The 21,741-nt window shown below is 38.3% G+C and overlaps 1 protein-coding gene and 1 long non-coding RNA gene across 5 annotated transcripts in view; both read left to right on the top strand.

Annotated features, from left to right (window-relative positions):
• LOC108246777 (T-cell surface antigen CD2) overlaps positions 1 to 21,741 on the top strand; it is a 59,256-nt gene that overhangs the window by 714 nt on the left and 36,801 nt on the right. Inside the window, exons 2-9 of one of the 4 annotated variants that reach the window (XM_017434490.3) lie at positions 3,557 to 3,638; positions 7,896 to 8,183; positions 8,488 to 8,561; positions 10,726 to 10,900; positions 11,323 to 11,388; positions 11,568 to 11,645; positions 12,960 to 13,213; positions 15,024 to 17,868. In XM_017434490.3, coding sequence (XP_017289979.3) covers positions 3,572 to 3,638; positions 7,896 to 8,183; positions 8,488 to 8,561; positions 10,726 to 10,900; positions 11,323 to 11,388; positions 11,568 to 11,645; positions 12,960 to 13,213; positions 15,024 to 15,116 — 1,095 coding nt within the window. In that variant the 5' untranslated portion in view covers positions 3,557 to 3,571 and the 3' untranslated portion in view covers positions 15,117 to 17,868. Of the gene's footprint in view, positions 1 to 3,472; positions 3,639 to 7,895; positions 8,184 to 8,487; positions 8,562 to 10,725; positions 10,901 to 11,322; positions 11,389 to 11,567; positions 11,646 to 12,959; positions 13,214 to 15,023; positions 17,869 to 21,741 lie in introns of those variants that run through there. The other 3 variants (XM_037973906.1, XM_037973907.1, XM_037973910.1) reach the window with 3 other exon arrangements.
• Positions 19,208 to 21,741, top strand: part of LOC119616743 — a 5,729-nt gene continuing 3,195 nt past the window's right edge. Inside the window, exon 1 of the long non-coding RNA XR_005232752.1 lies at positions 19,208 to 19,378. This is a non-coding gene — a long non-coding RNA (uncharacterized LOC119616743). The remainder of the gene's footprint in view (positions 19,379 to 21,741) is intronic.

Below are 21,741 nucleotides of genomic sequence, written 5' to 3' on the forward strand. Positions count from 1 at the left end.
CCCTTCCTTGAAGTCTGTGTCAGTAGTTTCTACTCATTAAGCAGCTCGTTAAGCAGCTCATCAATAACCCGAGGTGGAAGACTCAATTGACTGTCTCCTTTTTTCTTCCGCTCTCCTCCTTGTTTTTCTCCAAGTTGATGACTCTTACGCTGCTTTTGTGCTTTTCAATAATGTCCTACTTCACCTCAGGGATTACAATGATGGAGGCCTTCTTAATCATCCTCTTGTTGTGAAGCTCGTAGTATAGTGGAGCAGATAAGTGTGATTTTGTGGCAGAATCGTTCATTTCGTGATACAAGCATGAAATTAGATGTAAATATACTTCAGATGTCACTCTGTCAGGAAAAAGTGCTAGCCACGCAAAATTTCAATATGGCGGCCATGTTTTCAAGATGGCCGCCAGAACTTAGAAAAAGTACCAAAAAGCATGCAAATCGTTAGTTTTTCTGCATTGGTGAGGAAAAACTGATGGATTTGTCCACCATAGTTAGTTTATTGGTTCATTACAATAATGTTTCCTATTTTGGAAAAGAATTATAATCACTCACTATGAGGAATCCATAAAAATGGGGTCAAAAAGGTCATTGCTCTCTGGTAAAAACTTGGGCTGACTGCGATTGGTAAAATATTTAACTTTTGCCCCTGAAATGGACTGCTAATGCTGGGTTGGCAAAGAGGTTGAGCTCTTTTTGTCTAAAAATGACCCAATGGCTTGCGAACCACATAGCCTCTGGCAGTCAAGTTCCACCCTAGCCTTCCCGAGGCGGGGGTGATTCTGCAGATAGTGGTGGTGCGAATGGCGGGTCCTGGCGCCTAAAAACCAGTAGCTTTGGGTTGATGAAACTCATTAGCCGGGTAAAGGCATTTCATCAAGCAGAAGAAGACCTGAATGGAACATCCAGACATAGACGTGTGTGTGTCATCCACTACCAGGGCACACTGGTGACACACACAGCTGTGCAACTCAGCATGGGGTTCAATATCAGCTAACCTTTCGGTTTAGTATCCCAAATGTTATCTAATAAGCCCCAGAAAAATTAGATAGCCGCACCTGAATTGACAGGTTGTGCCAGCGCGGGAAAGCCGAGCCAAGGATAACGGGGCATTCAAAGTTATCCGGATGGTGTACAGATCGCACGGGATGAAATGATATTGGATGAACGATCGGGTTAGGTGTAGGACAGTAGTTTGAACCTAACTGTATCCCATACAGCAAAGTGGACAAAAGGTGGTAAAAGGGTAAACCCTCGGCCTAAGTCAAATTGAATTGTATCCATTATGGACGCAGAATCAAAATGGAGGACTGACTGGAGCAAATGCTGTCTTTGTCAGGAGGACAAAGGAAACGAAACACTGATTTCACCGCTTAGCTCATTTCAAAGAGCACAAGACTACGGTGGTTACATTAATATTGCAAAAAATGTACTATTGTTTCATGCCATTAATGATGTGCCAATACTACTTGATCCTAGAAGGCTGGATGAAGGTGATGGCATAGAAGCCACGTTGATAAGAAATAAAGCGAAGTATCACAGTAGCTGCCGACTGTTATTCAGTAATTCTAAACTGGACAGAGCACAGAAGAGGAGAGTTACACCAAGCACATCGGCTGACAGAGATGAATACCGTGCGAAGAGGCCAAAAACCTCAGATCCTCAAAAACAGCAGTGCTTCCTGTGTGACGAAAAGGATGAAATATCAAATCTAAGGCAAGCAATGACCATGCAGCTAAATGAAAGGGTCAACCAATGTGCCAGGACTTTAAACCGTGGAACACTCCTGGCAAAGTTAAGCGCTGGAGACGTCGTTGCCCAGGAGCTGAAGTATCAGTCACATTGCTTGGCAGGCTTATACAATGACGAACGAGCACATCTCAATGCACTAAAACAAGTCGGGAATTCAAACACACTAGGAAATGAGTTGTATCCTGTTGCCTTTTCAGAACTTTTAATATATATAATGGAAAGCAAACTCACAAACACAGAAGCAGCACCTGCCATATTTAAACTGGCTGATCTAGCCACACTGTACAAGCGTCAATTGGAGCAACTGGGTGTAGAATCGCCAAATGTCAACTCAACCAGGCTAAAGGAGCAGTTACTCTGTAGAATTCCTGAGCTTGAAGCCCGCAAGAAAGGGCGGGATGTTATTTTAGCATTCAAAAAAGATGTAGGCACTGTTCTTTCTGATGCCAGCAAATATAGTGAGGCTATTCATTTGGCTAAAGCTGCAGATATCATTCGAAAGGAAATGCTTAATCACAAGACTAAATTTACTTCAGAGTTCAATGAAGGGTTTGGAGAGGAAGCTATTCCACCTGCTCTACTTCAATTTGTATGTAGCATTGAACATGGTGTTGATATCAAATCCCACCTGGCACATGGTGTGGTGAATTCAGATATAGCTATAGCACAACTTTTGCAGTACAACTGCTTCTCCAAGTATCAAAGGGAAGGTGTCCAAACTCACAGGCATTCAAAAGCCCGAGAGACACCATTTGCTGTATATGTAGGGATGAAAGTGTTTGCCAAGACACGGAAAAGAGAATTAATTGACAAGCTTCATGAAAATGGCATCAGCATATCATATGACAGAGTGCTGGAAATATCAAACCAGTTAGGTGAACGAGTTGTGAACCAATATGTGGAAGATGATGTAGTGTGTCCACCGAAGCTGAGAAAGGGGTTGTTCACCACATCTGCTGTAGATAATATAGACCACAATCCAACTGCTACTACCGCTACTACATCCTTTCATGGTACAAGCATTTCAATGTTCCAGCACCCAAGTTTATTACAGTAACTACCATTATCATATTTAACATAGTCATGACAAAGAAAAGTATAATATTTCTCAATAAGAACCATTTTGGAAATTTTTACTACTAAAATCCTAACGAATTCGGTGAATTTTAAAGTAATTCGGCGGCCATCTTGGAAAATGGCCGCCATCTTGGAATTTTGCGTGGCTAGCACTTTTTCCTTACAGAGTGACATCTGAAGTATACTTACACCAAATTTCATGCTTGTATCATCAAATGAATGATTGTTAGCATTATCTGCTCCACTAGTATCAGAACATGGTTATGAATACAAGTGTGCAGTATTAGACTTAATGCATCTCTAAAGAAAAGTCAGTTTAGGATCATTTTGTGCTAAAAGACCACTTTTATGATTTCAAAGGAAGTGGTTTGCACTTGAAAATGTCAAGAATTAAATGTTTGTTTGAGGCTCTAACGTGCTGCGCACCCTGAAGTGAAACTTTTTCTTGTTTTCTGTTCTTTTTCTCATTGAGGATAACCGATTAAAATTAGATCTGCGGAAACTGAAGTAAATAAAGAAGCGCATGTCTGCGCGTTCTAAAAATGACATTTGCCTTGTTTGCTTCGTTCTTCTGCTTTGATCGCAGATAGGGCCTCTTGGATCACTTCCTTTCAAACCTATAACACACACACACCGACACACACATACGAAAGCAGTGACACACATGCACTGGCAACCAAAAATATGTGCGGTGACAGGAAGTAACCTTGATAATGGAAACTTCTTCTCCTCAGTTTAAAACGAAGAAGATGAAGATGGCTTCTGTCTCCAGCCTCGTCTTGTTTCTGCTCTGCTTCGCCGCCATCGCCTCCAAAGGTACCAAACGCAAAATCCTCCTCCATGTTAGGATGTTTAGGGTTTAAACAGTACAGATCATTTGAGACTGGTTTGAGACTGTTGGGATCTCAGAAGATGATTGGGGAGTCTTCTTTTTCATGGCTGCTTTTAAGATGCTGGATTTGAGTTTTGTAAACTAATTGAGAATTTACACAAAATATACAATTTGTTAGGTGCTAAAGAAAAATTAAGGAGATTCATATAATGAAGAAATCAATGTTTCACGTTTGGGGAACAGACGGAACTAAAGGTTTTTGCTGCTCTATGTGCTGAAATGCTGGAGCTTCAGCGACTAAAGAGGCAAAGATGAGGATTCAGTTTATATATGTTGTTTGTTTCTCTTACAATAATCTCTCAAACCTACATAACGAAACAAACCAGAGTTTGATAAACAGCGGTGAGTGCAGATAAAAAAGGTGTTGCTGCTGTGGTGGCGTTGGTCTTATGCGTTTGCAGAGGGCAAACAGGAAGTGAAGGTGACCCGCACACGAAGCGAAGATCCGACATGCAGCAAGAGTAAGTTTCCACCAGAAGAAACAGGTGGAAATTCATACGAGCTCAAACATTTCAGCTAAAAAAAACTGTTGATAAAATCTAAAATCAGTTTTAAACTGATAAAAATGTTTAAATATTTATTATTACAAATGCATTTAGTATTTTATTTTACCATAAACTTAACATGATTAAAAACAAGCTGTAAAACTGCAGATTCTGTGTGGTTCTGAATACTAAACCTGGATTTATTTCTTATAAATCAGGAGTATAATCTGACTTCTCATCATGGAAGTTTCTTATTGTCTTAAAATCTTGTTGTTGTTTTTTTCAAATATATTTCCAAACACTTACTTGGTCTGGAACTTTCCATTGTTTCAAACTGGAGAGAAATGAGTTCAGTCAAGATTAGTTGAGTCAGTTTTGGTAAAAGAGCTGAAGCTGTCGCTCCCATGTGGCGTTTAAATGTTGTGGCTTTTAGATTTTCACTATAAGGTTTGATTTAAATTCAGTTAAAGACCGAGCGTTCCCTGGAGGGATGCATAACGTCTGCCGCCTTTCATTTCAGCGTTTTGGACATAGATCACCGAATATTGAGAAATTACGGCGGATTTGGTCAAGCCTTGAACGCACTGCAGGCATTTTAGTGTTTGCTGAGGTTGCTTTGCTGCAGAAGCCATCTTGAATTGACTCCAAAAGTTAAATAGATAACAGTTGGAAAGTTTTATTAAAGTCCCTTCAGTGACTCATGGAATATTTTGCTACCAGACAGACAAACGAACACACAGCGATGGACAAATACATTAACACACTGCTAACATTCATAGGGTAGTTGAGGTTTTTTTTCACAGGATGTTGTTTTGTTTGCTTTGCAGAAATGCCACTGTTGCAGAGTTTTTTTGTTTTTTTTGTCTGTTCTTGAGAATTTTAACCCCCCAGTTTTTTTTATTTGAACTTTGACAGCACTTTTGAGGGTCGCTTCTGTCATGTTTGATGGAGTTTTTGTAGCTCAGACATCACAGAACGGTGGTTTGGTCAGCTGAAAGCGTTCAAAGACTTTCAGTTTCCTTCATTGTTTCCAACAAACACAAATAACTGGTTAAAGTTCAGAAAGATTGTGTTTTATTTTAGTTAAAACCTCATTCACAAATCAAACCTTAAGTTTCAATCAGCCTAACCCTTTTATTTTATTTTTATTTTTAGGATTTTTTAATTATTTGGTTTCATAGGTTTGAAGAGCGGCTGCCCATATGGCCCCTAAATGAAGACCGTTGCTCTTGACTGTAAATCAGAGGAACAACGTGGTTTTCATACAGGAACATTTGAAGTCGAGACACAGAACAATTGAGTTTTTGTAGAGTTGCTTCACAGAAACTGGAACTCGCTCAAAGTTGCTGCAAAACAATAATAAACTCCTCACAGGTGGTGGATTATTTCCAACTTTAGCAAGTCACGATAAAAAACACCTGTTCACAAAAGCAGTTTTATTAAGTTTTTTCTCATGTTTAACTTTGTCTTAAACCGTAGTCCCCGCTTGCGGAGCAGCATCGAAGCTCAAAACTGAAGCTTGAACGTTTCGACAGGTTTGTGTGGGAGTGCTATTCGTTCAGCGGCTTCTCAGCAGGCTGTGGTCAGAAGTGAGAAAACAGTATGCAGCACATCATCCATCCTCCGTAAACACAGCGGCAGAGCGGCGGCTGCAGGACGGCTGCAGGGTTGCATTTGTGACTCACGAGGCTCTGATTTCACGTAGGCGTTGCTGAAGGCTGATTATATTAAATGAAATGGTTGAAAAAAAAAAATGTGAGAACTTATCTGCCCGAATGTGCGTTTGAGAACATTTGCAGCTCATACAAAGGTTCGTTTCTTGTTTGCAAGTAAGATTTGGCTCCTGGAAGGTTCTGAAGTGATATTTGATCAAATTATTTTGAACATGTGAATATGAGCAAATAGTCAATCTTTTGATAAGATGCAGAAACAAAGGATTTAGCTTGAAAAATAAAACTTTTAGCACAGCTTTAGTCACTGTTTTTTGTGTCTGCTCAGACATAATCTTCAAGCTGGTATATAAATATATAGAGAATATCATCCAAAAAACAAAATATTAAAAAATTAAATGTTTAAAGTCTGTAATATTCAAATTTTGCTTGTGTAAGAATGCCAGCATATCTCAAAGTACATTAGTTATTTGAATTTACCAAGATAGTTTTACACACATTGGTTTTTTGTGATGGCACCAGTCTGCTCCAGGTTATTTTGTACCTTTGCCTAATCATAGCTGTTCAGCTTTGGTTCAATTCATACCATTACTTTTTCGGGTACAAGAAGAAAATAAAAAACACCTCATGCCATAGTTCTCTGCGTGCTCTCCCCTGAGGATAAACTCCTCCGGATCAATTATACCTTCACATAAATATACCTTTACACCTTTGGTCATTTCATACTCATAATTGTGGGTGTGAAGATAACTTGCCTGCCATAGGTCTCTTTGTACCTTCCTCTATTAAGGCTACAATCTGCTCCAGGTCAATTCGTACCTTTGCCAAATTCTACCTTTACAGCTTTGGTCACTTGGTACCCATACTTTTTGGGTACATAAACAAAAACAACTGCCATTGGCCTCTTTGTATCTTTCTCTGTTAAGGCTCCAATCTGCTCCATGTCAATATGTACATTTACCAAATTGTACCTTTGCATCTTTGGTCATTTGATACCTATTCTATTTGGTACAGGGGGGAAAACGCCAGCCATAGGCCTCTTTGTGCCCTCCTACATTAAGGCCCACTCTGCTCCAGGTCAATTCATCTTTTCACCAAATCATACCTTTACAACATTGGTCACTTTATACCCATACATTTTTGGTACTTAAACAAAAACACTTGCCATGGGCCTCTTTGTACCCCTCTCTGGTAAGTTTTCAGTGTGCTGTCAATGTCTGCAGAGCTTTTCAGTCAGTCCACCAATATGATATGAGATGGTAACATTTAATCAGAGCAACGATGGACATGCAGATGTTGGGGCAGGTTTACCCGTTGCTGTGTCATTTAAAAAAAAAGCTCTGCTGTGGTTTCAGTCCATGTTAGATCCAGAGAAGCTGGATTTAGTGCCTCCAAGACCATATAAGAGAGTACTTCCTCTTTCTTTCCTTGGAGGTGTTGCATGTCAGGTTTCTAATAGTTTATTATTTCCACAATCTGTTGACCTCATCTCTGTGGGGTTTTTTTGTTTTGCATTTGTTCCACTACAGCAGTAGGCGACCTAATGAGCGTGTGTTTCCTGTGAGTTAAAAAAACTTTTAGGTTAAAGTCAAGGAAGACCCCTTTGGGTCAGGAAGTGTTCAAAAACCTTCAATTATTGCATGTTTGGACTTAATGGTTTCAAACAGAATAAATTTGATCCAACGTTGGACATTAAAGGTAACCAATAAATGTTGCCTACATGTAGAAAAACAAATCTGAACTAATTTAGGCATTTGAATATAAACCAAGGTTTACTTTGAAAATATGGTGATATAAACTGACTGTACAGACTATCATTTAAAAATTCAGCACTCAGTAAAAACTAAATGATCTCCCTAGATCTTTTATCCCCTTCATGAGTCATTATCATTTCTTTCTCTTTCAAACTGTAAATATATATATTGTAAACTTGGTAGATTGTGATAAGATAATTCTGGACTTTCTCAACATGACTATCTTCTAAACTTTTCATCATAACCTTCTTTCATTTTTCTTTCTGTTCCAGAGTTTTCTGATGGCTGTGACCAATATAATGCAACAGGAACAAAAGTTTTTGTGCCTCTGAAACACAAACTGAAACCTGGGGAACGACTGACCTGGAAATATAACAACGAAGTTAAAGTTAGGGCAAAACAGGAGGAGGTGACCTCAGGAAAAGCACAAAATATTGCTAAAGATGGATCCTACATACTTCAAAATGTGAAGAAGGAGCAGTCAGGAGATTACTCCTGTGAAGTTTTTGATGGAAATGGACATCAAACATTTACATCCAAAACACATTTATGTGTATTGGGTAAGTACCAACTGACTTTATTTTCTTGTTTTACATGTATTTTTATCTAACTTACTGCACCTCTCTTTTTATTCCTGATCTCAGTCATTAAGAACATCTACACGCTCTTTTATTTCATTTACCAATTAAAGATGTTCAGATATTCCCTTCACATCTGTTTATGATTTGTTTTGTTATTTGTGTTAAAGCAGAAGTTCTTATCAAATGTCTACAGCTCGATCAACAGTTTACTATAATGTTTAATTATTTAAACTCTAAAATTATCAGTGCTTCTTCTTGTGTTCCTCTCATCAAATCTACTCAGACCCTGTGTCGAAGCCTGAAGTAACAACGGAGTGTAAGGAGTCAAAGGCCATCTTTAAATGTGTTCTTGATCAGGTGAGAACATTTTTATTTGGATCTTTTTAACAAAGCAGAGTAGCTCCACACAGATTATTAAAAAACTTTGCAGAAACTTTCCAGGCCTCCTAAAATCCAAACAGACTCAGCCTTTAATGCATTTTACAATTAAAGGCCTAGCACTCCCCGAAGGAATGCATATCACCTGCCATCTTTCATGCCAGAGTTTTAAGATCATCTTATTTTGAAAAGCTGTAGCAGTTTTGGTCAAATCAGATTATGTTGTGAAGGACTATCACACCAAACTATAGGTTGATATCTGCAAAACTGACTGAAATATAGCCTTTTTGTGTTTTATACACTCAATTAGCTGTGGCTGCCATTTTGAATTGGACTGACTGTTAAAGTTAATCAGTTATAGAGAAACATTCAGTAATTACTTCCTGAAAGTCTGATGTGTGATGAGATACACTATATTGCAAGAAGTATTCAATCACCCATCCAAATCACTGAATTCAGGTATTCCAATCACTTCCATGGCCACAGGTGTATAAAATCAATCACCTAGGCATGCAGACTGTTTTTACAAACATTTGTAAAAGAGAAGGTCGCTTTCAGGAGCAGGTTCAGAGGATGCTGAGGCACATAGAGGTCACCAACGTTCTGTAGAGTCAACAGCTACAGACCTCCAGACTTCATGTGGTCTTCAGATCAGCTCAGGAACAGAGAAGAGAGCTTCATGGAATGGGTTTCCATGGCAGCAGCTGCATCCAAGCCTTCCATCACCAAGAGCAAAGAGTCGGATGCTGTGGAGTAAAGACCTCCGTCACTGGACTCTAGAGCGTTGGAGACGTGTCCTCTGGAGGGACGGCTCACGCTTCTCTGTCTGACAATCCGATGGACCAGTCTGGATTTTTGCTGCTGCCAGGAGAACGGTTCTTGTCTGACTGCATTGTGCCAAGTGTAAAGTTTAGTGGAGGGAGGATCATGGTGTGGGGTTGTTTTTCAGGAGCTAGGCTCCAGTGAAAAGAACTCCTAATGCTTCAGCGTACCAAGACATTTTGGACAACTTTATGCTCCCAACTTTGTGGAAACAGTTTGGGGATGACCCATTCCTGTACCAACATGGCTTTCAGTGCACAAAGCAAGGTCCATCAAGACATGGATGAGTGATCTGATGTGGAAGAACTTGACCGATCTGCACAGAGTCCTGACCTCAACCTGACAGAACACCTTTGGGATTAGAGCAGAGACTGAGAGCCAGGCCTTCTGTCCAACATCAGAGTGTGACCTCACAGATGAGCTTCTGGAAGAACGGTCAAAAATTCCCATAAAGACTCCTTAACCTGTGGAAAGCCTTCCCAGAAGAGTTGAAACTGTTATAGCTGCAGAGAGTGGGTCAACAACATATTAAACCCTATGGATTAAGAATGGGAGGCCACTCATGTTCATATGTGTGTGAAGGGGGAATACTGTTAGCAATATAGTGTGTTTTGTTAACAGACAGACAGGGTTGGCACCCATAGTTATTCTTGCACAATTTGTTAGCAATCACAATATGTCTTGGAGATGACTCTCAGCCACTACCACACCAAATTTTAGGTCTACACCAGTAAAATTACCTGAGTTACAGCAACATTCAGGTTTTTTAAAGTCAGCTGTCTGTGGCGGCCATCTTGAATTAGGTTGACTCCAAAGGTTCATCAGTTATAAATGTACATCCAACAATTACTTTCTGCAAGTTTCATTAAAGTTTATTCAGCGGTTCATGAGATATTTTGCGAACAATCAGACACACAGACACAGGGTAAAAACATTATCGCCCGCCTTTAGGCAAGCCAACACTATTACTTTGAAAAAGTAAAAATAAAAGTAAAAGTGTGTCTTTGGTGTAACACTTTTACTTTGAAAAAGTAAAAGTGTTACACCAAAGGCTTACACCTTGCCTTTTCAAAGTAAAAGCCCTGTGGAATAGTTAAAATAGCCTAAAATGTTTTATGAAACAAACCATGAAAAAACACCTTTTCTCATCACTCAGCTTATGTTTTATTTTTTTTAAATAATCAAAATATATGAAAAAATGTTTGATCATGTTCTTAAAATGTTTTTCTCTATATGAGACTTTTTCAGTTCTACTTGTATCTCTTAAATGTGCTCATGACTTGAATTTCTAATCAGTCTTTTTCATTTTTTTTTTCTTTAGCAACCTAAAGATGTTCAGGTTAAATGGCTTCAGGATGGTAAAGGAATCAGAGAAACAAAAAACCCTCTGGAAAAAAAAGCTTCAGACACAAAAGCACAAAAATTCTCTTGTGAAGTTTCCAACAAAGTCAGTTCTAAAACCAGCGAACCTTCAACTCATGACTGCCTTGTTGAGAGTAAGTATATATGGAGATTACTATGAGAGGCCCTTTAGGACATAAACTCTTCTTGCTTTCATGTCATATGTCCTAAAGGGCCTCTCATAAGATTCCTACAGCCAATCACTGGCACACTGATACAAAACAAGAACTTTTCCCACACAGAAAATGGAAAACACACAATTTGAACACAAGTTTTATGGACTGGAGTTGCTCACTATTGTTTCATTGAGACTTTTTTATGACATGTTGGTTGTTTACACACTAAGAACAATAATGCAAGTTTTCTTTTATTCTGTGGTCAAATATATTACAGCAGGGTTACTTAAAATGTTTTAAAGATGCATATTTCTTCACACTTGCCTAAAAGAACCAATTATCAAGTGTTTAAAATTTGGTACGAATATTTCAGTGAACCTTCTTTGTGTTTCCTTTTTTAGTTCTCCCAGGTATCCCAGACGAATTGCTTGGGATTAGTATTTGGTTTTTTGTAGCTGGTGGAGGAGGTGAGTTTGTTCTCAATCAAAACTGAGAATTAAACTATTTACTGAATATCTTACTGCAATATATTGTGTGTAGTTACACAGAATTATGTTGAAATTAGTCTTGATGGAGTTAAACGTGAACACAACACACACCTGTGGAGGTCTACATGTCTTGTAACTAATGCTATCATCTTCATCAGGTATTGTTCTGGTGCTGATCATCATTGTTATTGTTTGCTGTGTTCGGAGCAAACGGAAAAGGAGCATGCAACTAGAGGGTAATGTTTTATTTATAATCAGTCATGTTCACACTGAAACTCACTGCACTGAAGGAAAACCTGTTAGAAGCTGATAAAACTACTTAAGATAGCACTATCACCCACTCCTCTTTATAAATTACATCTGGAGCACCCCAAGGCTTAGAGTTTTACCTAAAATTATTGGATTTTTAAAAAATAAGTAGAATTACATCCATCCATCCATTTTCTTTACCCACTTCTCTATTACGGGTCGCGGGGAGCTGGTGCTTATCTCCAGCATTCACTGTGCAAGAGGCGGGGGACACACTGGACAGGTCACAAGTCCATCTCAGGGCTACATAGAGACAAATGAAACAAACAACCATTCATACTCTCACTTATACCTAGGGACAGTTTAAGATTTACCATTTAACCTAACATACACGTTTTTGGCCTGTGGGAGAAAACCGGAGTACCCGGAGTAAACCCACGTGTGCACAGGGCAAACATGTAAACTCCACCCAGAAAGGCCGCAGGCAGGGATGCAATCCTGCAACCTTCTTGCTGGAAAGCAATAGCTCGAACCACTTCGCCGCTGTCCCACCCAAGTTGAAATACAATATTTTCCGGAAAAAAAATGAGCATCATAAGTGCAGTTTGTTTACAGACTGTACAGATACTTTGACAGGACATGATTTCTTTTTCAACTATAGATAAAGAAGTAAAATAAAATTTCCTGATAAGGCTGTTTTTGACTCAGTTGTTCACAAAATACGACTATTGTTTTTTATTTCAAGCTGAAGATTATCTTGAAATTTCTGTATGACAGCAAGTTGAAATACCATGACAATTTTTTTTACTGTTCATTGTGTGTATGGGATTGTAGATTTGATCAATGATTCCCAAAGTTGGGGTCGGGACCCCAATGTGGGTCACCCAACACCAAGTAGGGGTCCTTCTCCATATATCAAGTTATAATTAAAAACCCAGTTTTTATTATATATTTACACCATAATTGTTACAGAGAATTGACATATAAGTCATTTAATGATTTAAAAAAATAGCAAAATGGATGCTAAGACTGTTTGTGTTGTCATTATGCCCTTATTTAATAGGATCATTAGCACATTTGGATGTTTAAACAGCCAACAGATGGGGTCACACACCTTTGTCACTGTTATTTAATGGGTCGAAAGCTGAAAACTATGGGAACCACTGGATTAGATGATTCTCTTCCAAACATCAAGATTATGTTCTTTGTCACAAATATTTTGTTTTCTTTGAGAAACATAACTGCACAGTATTTCTCCCGGCTCAACTCATCTCTGATGATTGTTGATGTTTCCTGAGCAGATGAGGAGGAGCTTCGTTTGGGCTGGGCCAATACTGAACAGCAAAACCATCATCACCATCTTCCTCCTCTTCCTGACAATCATCCTACTCAGCACCGCCACCACCATCACCACCACCACCATGAGCAGCAGCAGCCCGGCCACACCGGTCCTCGACAGAGCCGCTCCAAGCAGCAGCGACATCAGCGACCCAGAGCCCCGGAGCCCTCCGAGGGCCAGCCTCAACCTCAACCTCAGCCCAGACGAACTGCTCAGGTAGGAAACTATAGAGGATCTACACCTGGATCTTCATGTGTCCTTCTCACCATGAATGTGTGTCGAGGTGATTCAGCACTCACACTATTCGTTTGCTGCTTTTTATTTATTTGTACTTGTTTTACAGTCCAACTAGTTCTGCTAGTTGGCTTTTTTAGCCATTCATACATTATTTTGCCAAAAGTATTTGCTTGCCTCCCTTATGAACTTGAAAGACATCCAGTTCTTAATCCATAGGGCCATTCTTCCAGAAGCTCATCTGTGAGGTCAGACTCTGATGTTGGACAGAAGGCCTGGCTCTCAGTCTCTGCTCTAATCCCAAAGGTGTTCTGTCAGGTTGAGGTCAGGACTCTGTGCAGACCAGTCAAGTTCTTCCACATCAAATCACTCATCCATGTCTTAATGGACCTTGCTTTGTGCACTGAAAGCCATGTTGGTACAGGAATGGGTCATCCCCAAACTGTTTCCACAAAGTTGGGGGCATAAAATTGTCCAAAATGTCTTGGTACGCTGAAGCATTAGGAGTTCTTTTCACTGGAGCCTAACTCCTGAAAAACAACCCCACACCATGATCCTCCCTCCACCAAACTTTACACTTGGCACAATGCAGTCAGACAAGAACCGTTCTCCTGGCAGCAGCCAAACCCAGACTCGGACAGAGAAGCATGATCCGTCCCTCCAGAGGACATGTCTCCACTGCTCTAGAGTCCAGTGACGGCGGCCTTTACTCCACAGCATCCGACTCTTTGCTCTTGGTGATGGAAAGCTTGGATGCAGCTGCTGCCATGAAGCTCTCTACTCTGTTCCTGAGCTGATTTGAAGCCTCATGAAGTTTGGAGGTCTGTAACTGTTGACTCTACAGAACATTGGTGACCTTTGTGCTCCTCCGCATCCTCTGAGCCCACTCTAATTTTACATGGCCAAGTTGCTGTCAATCAATCGCTTCCACTTTGTTATAATCCCACTAACAGCTGACTGTGGAATATTTAGTATTGAGGATATTTCATGACTGGACTTACTGCACAGACTGCATCCTATCACAGCACCATGCTGGAATCCACTAAGCTCCTGAGAGCGACCCATTTTTTCACAAATGGTTGTAGAAGCAGTCTGCATGACTACCTGTGGCCACAAGAGGGATTGGAACACCTGAATTCAGTGATTTATGTAGTGTATATCAAAACATTCAGCTCATCCTGTAGATGGCTGCTATGGCTTTTGGTTTTTGTAACTTTTATACTTTTATTTATGAATATTTTCCCCATAGAAAACATTAAGATCTCCTGGGTCCTTCAGAAACATTATTCTTTTTGAAATCTGCTTTAACATAATGACTCTAGTTTTGTTTTCTTATGCTACTTTAAGCTTTTACCTCATTGCTCTGCCACTTTTATCTTAAATCCAGCAATTGGCTACTTTTAGCTTTTAGCCAATCTTTTAATACTTTTAGTTTACACTTTGAAGAGTGCCCTGATCACTCTTAAATAAACAAAAAACAAACAAAGACATTTAGCTTTTAGCTAGTGTTCTGCTTAGTTTCGACCTCTTCAGCAAGTTCCAGCAGTGATTCAACACTCAGTGTTCACTCTGTTTTCACAAAAAATGAAATTTCTCAGGTTAGGATTTATTTTATTAGCTTTAACCTTTGACCTTTTTTTTTTTACAAAGTTAAGATAACAATAACAAACAAGCCGTTCTGTTTGACAAGGCAATAAACACAAGCTGGAAACATGTTTTTTCCGCGAACCTGCATCGTTCAGGTGAAGCCCGACCCCAACATGTCTGACCGTCTGTATTTTCCTTCCTTCAGGCTCCTCGACCTGCTGAGAATAATGATGATGAAGAGCAGCCTCCTCCTCTTCCTCAACCCAGGAAGAAAGTTCCCCGAGGACAAGTTGTCTAAAACCACGACTTCAGACAATATGAGCTTCATCACATCTTTACACGTCTGAAACAAAATCTTTATCCCCATTTAATGACTTTTCCTTAGTTTTCACGTTTTAACTGAAAAACATCATTACCTTCAAACTCAAACAGAAAATGAATCTTCAACATTTATATTTAAAGCACAGTTAAAAACACATATTTAAGCTGAAGTCAAACTATAAATCTTTTTTCACTGGTCATTTTCTGATTTATATCAAACTTAAACTGCACTAACTACAGCGTGCTCCTGCTATATTCTTAATAAAATACAGAAACTTTAAGTCGTAACATCAAACTCTATTTTCTACTTTGCTGTTTTTTAGTTTCTTTATGCTTGATTAAACTTCAGATAACATAAATTCTCGTCAGTTTAGGACAAATTAATTTCAGTCTCAAGCAAATGTGAAAATTAATCATGTGAACTTAACTGGATGACCTTGACTGAATTGAACCAAACACACAATTAAAAAATTTAAATAAAATATTACATACTTTAGAGAGTTTAGATTTGAGGCAAATTTATATTATTTGGTCCATTTACATTTATTTTTAATATAAAATCTGGAAGCCAACGTCTGAATAGAGGTCACAAAATGCTAACACACAAATTAGCATAACACAATAAAATTAGTTGCAATGGAGTCAAAAAGTATAAATATGTTTTTAATATTAAGTATTCTAAGTTTTGGCACAAAAACAGTTTCTTTATTTTGAGAAATGAACTGTTTCTTACAGGAAGTTTGATGAGTCTGTAACGGTTAATTAGCTTAGATTAGATTAGTTTAGCCTAACTTTGTGAAAAAAGGAGAATTGTGCCTCAGAGTTATTATATTTAGCTTCTTTTTTCCTTTCTGCAATTGTAATTTTGTTTTTTTTTTAACTATCACTGTGTTGTCAAACTGTTTTTAGCTAATCTATCCCAGGTTAGTTTATCACCGGTGAGGTTCCCCTCTGTGTTACGTTAGTTTATGAAAACTGCAATAACTGAAATAGTATTCATTTACATTTAACTTATAAAAAAGTTGGGGAAAAAAATGGTTTATTTCCTTTTGTGTTGTTTCTTTATAAACTGGAAACGAACAAACATTTCACAAGTAGTAGAAGTATCCTGTATTCAACCAGGAAAAAAAATGACTCATTGAGATTAAAAACCTGGCCAAGACAGCAGCATAAAACATGCAACAAATCCAAATGCACAAAATTATGTGAGAAATCACATAATTACACATTAAGGCAGCTACAGGAGTCAAGTGATCTGATCTCTCGGTACTTTAGAATTGATTTAAATTGCCCCAAGGTAACAGGAGATGATAACTTTAAGTCCTTCTGCAGATTATTCCAGGTGGGTGGGACGGAAAATTTAAAAGCCTTTTTACCTGATTCAGTTCTGACCTTTGAGACCTGAATTAAAATGATGTCCTGAGAGCACAGGCTATGATGGCTGAGAGTTGTAGAGAAAAGTTAAAACATAAGTAGAACATAAGGATGCATTTATAGGTAAAAACCAGCAAGTTGGAACATCTGCGGTCAGTCAAAGAGAAACATTTTGGTGTGGCATGTAAAGTGCAGTGATGTATTCGGTAGCCACAGTCAGTCATCCAATTTTTTCAAAAGCTGGGCTGAAGAGTTCATAAAAAGCAGATCTCCATAATCTATCAGGGGCAGAATGGTTGAGATAATCAGGTACCCTCTGACTTGGTGTGACAAACACTTTGTTTCTAAAAACAGAAGTTTTAATTTAGAAACCAGTCAATATGAGATTTAAAGGAAAGATTCTCATCAGTCAGAATACCTAAAATTTCAGCCCTTTGAACAGTTAACAAGCTGGGGGAGGATAGATGGAAGCTGCTTACCATTTGAAAATAGTATAGCCTTTGATTTTTCTGCATTCAAAACCAGCTTAAGTCCAGCCAGACGGACTGAATAGCATCAAACGGCAGTTGGACTGACTGCGAATTTGAAGAAGACAAACAATAAATAACTGTATCATCAGCATAAGGGTGAGATTTAGCATCAGGCAAGTCATTGCACAGGTTGTTAACATAAATTGGGAACAAAAAAGGACCTAGTATGGAGCCTTGAGGCACTCCCCTTTAAAACAAGAAGGAGGGAGGACCAAGACCCAGCGGCAGCTTGGACACAGTTCTTGCAGATAAATAGTTGGAGAAGTAGTTCACGGCCTGAAGAGAGAACCCAATCTTGTAGAGTCGATTTATCAAAAGGATGTTATCTACAGTGTCAAACGCATTAGATAGGTCAACAAAAAGAGCTGCGCAAATTTTTCACAAGAAAACTTGATTTTATTTTTACTATTTTGTAAACTGTTTTGTCAGATTTTGGTATAATGTATCCTATAAAATACTTTGTGATTACATGTACTTTGTACCAGAAAACTGTGCTTTTGCTTAAGAAAACCCTGATAAAGTGTGTTTTTGTTTTCTGTTTGTTTGCTTCTGATGTGAGGCGAAGAGAGGAATTTCTTTTAACGTGTTTTCAGTAAAAGCAGTTGTATAAAAATGTTTTTTTTCTGTATTTGTGGAGGATTAAAGCCTATTTCTTGACCCATCAAACTATCATTTACATGTTTTAGTGAAATACATGTAATAATACAAAGATAAACATACTATTTACTTTACTTTTTTACCAAATGTACTCTCTGTGCATTGCTTTTCATATGAACTCTTGATGTAAACTGTGCAGCGGAGTCTGAATAAATAAGTTTAATGTGACTTTTCTGATTTCAACATTTTCACCTCTGCAGCGGGTTTCAGATGGTGCACAACCCAGTGTTGAAAGGTGATGATGCCTTTAACCATATCCTGTGTAATTTAGCTGAAAATGTGTCTGTGGTTGTCTGTACGTGCTGAATGTGAGATCATTATCTGCTTTTTTTTTTTTTTTCTGGTCTAAAAAAACAGCTTCTGTTGAGCTCGGAGCTTCCCATGAACAGAATCTGACAAGTTTCTCTCACCAGATACATTTTTCCTGCTAATATTTTTATTTTTCTCTCATAAAGCATAATGTGCCCTCCTGATAAGAGCGCAGTTAGTCACAGATCAGGGTTTGATGTGTTCATTTTGCTGCATTGTGTAATTTTACTCCCACACAGGGCTGCTGTTTCTTTATTTTCACACTTTATGACTAAGAAAACAGGACTGTTTTTCATGTTTCTTTTATTTTTTCCATGATGATCCTGCAGCTCTGGCGTGTAAGTTGAGTAATGGTGTTCCATGCTGATAATGTTAGCTAAATGATGATCCATGTCAATATATAATGTTAAGCCAGTTAACAAAGCTATTAATGTTGTTCTTAACCTATGTTACAGTCCTTTCTGGTTATTTAATGCTAGCAATGTATTCAATCCTCTTTAATTTATGTGCAGAAGTTGTGCTAACTGTTGCTTTCCACATATTTAAAAATAATAATCTTTATTGCCACTGTAGAAAGAGCAAAGTCAGGGTGGAGAAGGAGAAGGAGATGTTAAATCAGAGGCCAGCAGCAGAGACAGTGATGCAGGGTCTTCTATGAGAAATGTTTCCAGGCGTGTAAGAACAAATAATCCTTCATCGAACCCTCAATAAAATGCTTAACACCCCCTTAGCACCCCTCTCTGGAGCCGCCACTGTCTCCATTTCTTACATCCTCCACACTGACGACAGAGTACCAAAGTAAAAACTTAATTATCTGGTCAAAATGAAGCCAAATGCTGAACACATTTTGTGTTTTTATCCTTCTGAAGTCATATAGGGGACTTGAAAAAGAAAGACACAATCACACCCTTCTCTGCATGCTCTGTGTGAAGCAGAAAAACCAACATTTAGTGCACACAGTGTGGTTTTTAACCTGATATAGATATAGATATAGATATAGATATAGATAAAAACACTGGCCCCTTGTAAACGGACATTAGGTGCAAGTTATGCCTGAGAGCGTTCTGAATTGATGAAAACCCACAAACTCTCAGATCTGTGCTATCAGTTTCCTCTGAAACCACGACCAGAAAGTGAGCATGTTAAGAGCTGGGAAAGTTTTTTGTTTTTAATACTCTTTTAAAATTCCCCGAGTTTAATTGGATTTGGCTCCTCGGCGGCTGGAGAGGACTGGTCTTCGGTGTCTCTCTTGTCCCAAGGCAGGATTAAGGACGTGGGGAATTAATACAAAAAGGAGGAGAGAAGAGTGAGACAGCAGTGAACATGTTTACCCGTCTCCTGATACTCGTCTTTGGTCTTTTCTTAGTCGGTAAGACACGTCTCTTTGCTTAATTGTTAGTGGTTAATTAACTCTAATGGCATTCTGTCAAAAAAGTCAATGCGAAACCCGTTATGGAAAACTGTCAATTAAATGTTTTATTGTAATTCAGCGCATTTAAATGCAATTTATAAGACATTTAAAGCATATTGAGCATCTATAAAACCCATCTGTTTATCGGCTTAAACCTAATCCTTTAAACCGTAATTAGTTTTATTATATATAAACTTTTTCTGCTGCTTCTTAGTGCTTTGTGCGGCCGTCCCGTGTCAATTTTGACGGACGAAATCAGCAACAGTAATCAGCTAATGGATTCAAAAGTATGCCATTTTAGTTTATTTCAGACTAATTTAATGAAACCGAATGAAAGAGCACATCCTACAGATTAAGGATGTGCAAGTGTCTTATTTCGTATAAAAATAATCACGGTAGGACAGAAAGATATTATATAAATTGTCAAATTCCTAAACGGAATTCGGCGCAGAAAAAAAATCAATCTCACTAAGGGTAAATGTAATCTGTAACTGTAATCATGTACTGTATATTCAACATAAGCCCTGAATATGGACAGACCGTATTTCTTGAAAAATCTTTTTCTTGAGGGAGATTTTAATTGCAAACTTGTTTGAAGAACTGCAGAGATCACTCCTTCTTTTCATCAGGACAATAATCGTAAACCAGAGTTGATTCTGGATCTCAAACTGATGCCTCAAAAAATATCCCATTACTTCACCTTAAATATTCAAAATACATCCAGACCGCAGCAGATATGTAGACCTAACCCTACTGTTAGGTGAGTATATTTAAAAACACAAATTTCTCTGTATTTTGAAATTAATGATAATCAGAAACTACACCTGCTGTACTTTGGGAGGCCTGTTTAAGACGTGCTGTTATTTCATTTGAATCAGCCAGAAGAAAGAGAAACAAGGCTAAGCTTCTTTAACCCTTCAAGCACCATAATAATATTGGTCTTTCTTGTCTATTTTTGTCAATAATTGTGTCAAAAAATGCCCTATGTGTAAATACACATGCTCCGCGGTGTCACCGGTGATCCCCGTGGTTCTTAAAGGGTTAGTGGGATAAACAAATTAAAGTTTTTTTATAAAGAGGATGCCCAAATACTGCCCAACATGCTGCATGAGAAAATATTCTCTTCAAAATATGAATATACTAATAAACTTTCTGCAAAAACCAAGCAGAAATACTTTGAGCTTGGAGATAAACCACGCAACATATTGGCAAGACAACTCAAAAAAACAGGAATACACAAAAATATAAATAAGAGGTGAGGTTTTAACTTATCCTGAAGATATAATTTTTTACAATTTTATCTTAGAGGAAGAAGAGCTGAACTCAAAAATAACAATAGAAGAAATGATGAAGGTAATTACCTCTACTGAAAACAATAAAGCAGATGGTATCCAGTGAATGTTATAAGAAAATCAGTGAGATTTTGTGGCCAAACCTGCACAAACCATTTACTGAAGCCCCAGTTGATAAAGTCCTCCCTCATTCCCTTACAGAGGTAATTTTAACTGGTTTTTATTTATTTAATTTTTTAAAAGGCAGAAACACTGAAGAAGTCGGCTCGTATCGTCACATTTCTTTGCTAAATATAGATGGGAAACTACTCTCTAACAGAAGAAGCGCCCTCTTAACTCGGTTAATACACCCGGATTTAAACCCCAGAGAAACTCATCTTTCAGTCTTAGACGGTTATTTAATAATAATCAGTCTCCTGGCAAACCTAAAGAAGAATTAGCGGTCTCAGCGCTCGGCGGTGAAAAGACATCTGAGCCGGTTGAACGGACGTTTTTGTTTGAAATATTAGACAGATTGAAATGAAGTGAAAATTTTATTTCAAGGTTTAAATTGCTTTATGTTCATGTTCTTACCAACCAGATTCTGTCTCCATGTTTTGATTTCCACAGAGAGACCAAACAGGGATAGTAGAGCCCAGTGGCGCCGGATTCATTTTCTAGGTGGGGGGGCCACCGGAGTGTTTCGTCACCTTATTAATTTTACATGCATCGGATCATCGTCTAACATCAATAAAAATTGAATAATGAAACGCTTTTTCAGCTATGACTTTTTTTTCCAATATATTATTATGAATAATGAGTTAAACCATACAACAGCTTTATAAATGACCACAATAAAAGTAAACACAGGTAAATAACATGCGCACGGGCATAGATGGAATAATCCAACATCTGAGCAACAGGAATATACAAAATATACAAACGCTTGTGCGGTGGAACTAATTAAGAGCATTCGGTATTAAAACAACATAAACTTTGTCAGGCTTGGAACATATAACCTAACATTATATTAGTAAAAAGATTTCTTCC

The sequence above is a fragment of the Kryptolebias marmoratus genome, linkage group LG23 (assembly GCF_001649575.2).
Source record: "Kryptolebias marmoratus isolate JLee-2015 linkage group LG23, ASM164957v2, whole genome shotgun sequence".
Taxonomy (NCBI): Eukaryota; Metazoa; Chordata; class Actinopteri; order Cyprinodontiformes; family Rivulidae; genus Kryptolebias; species Kryptolebias marmoratus.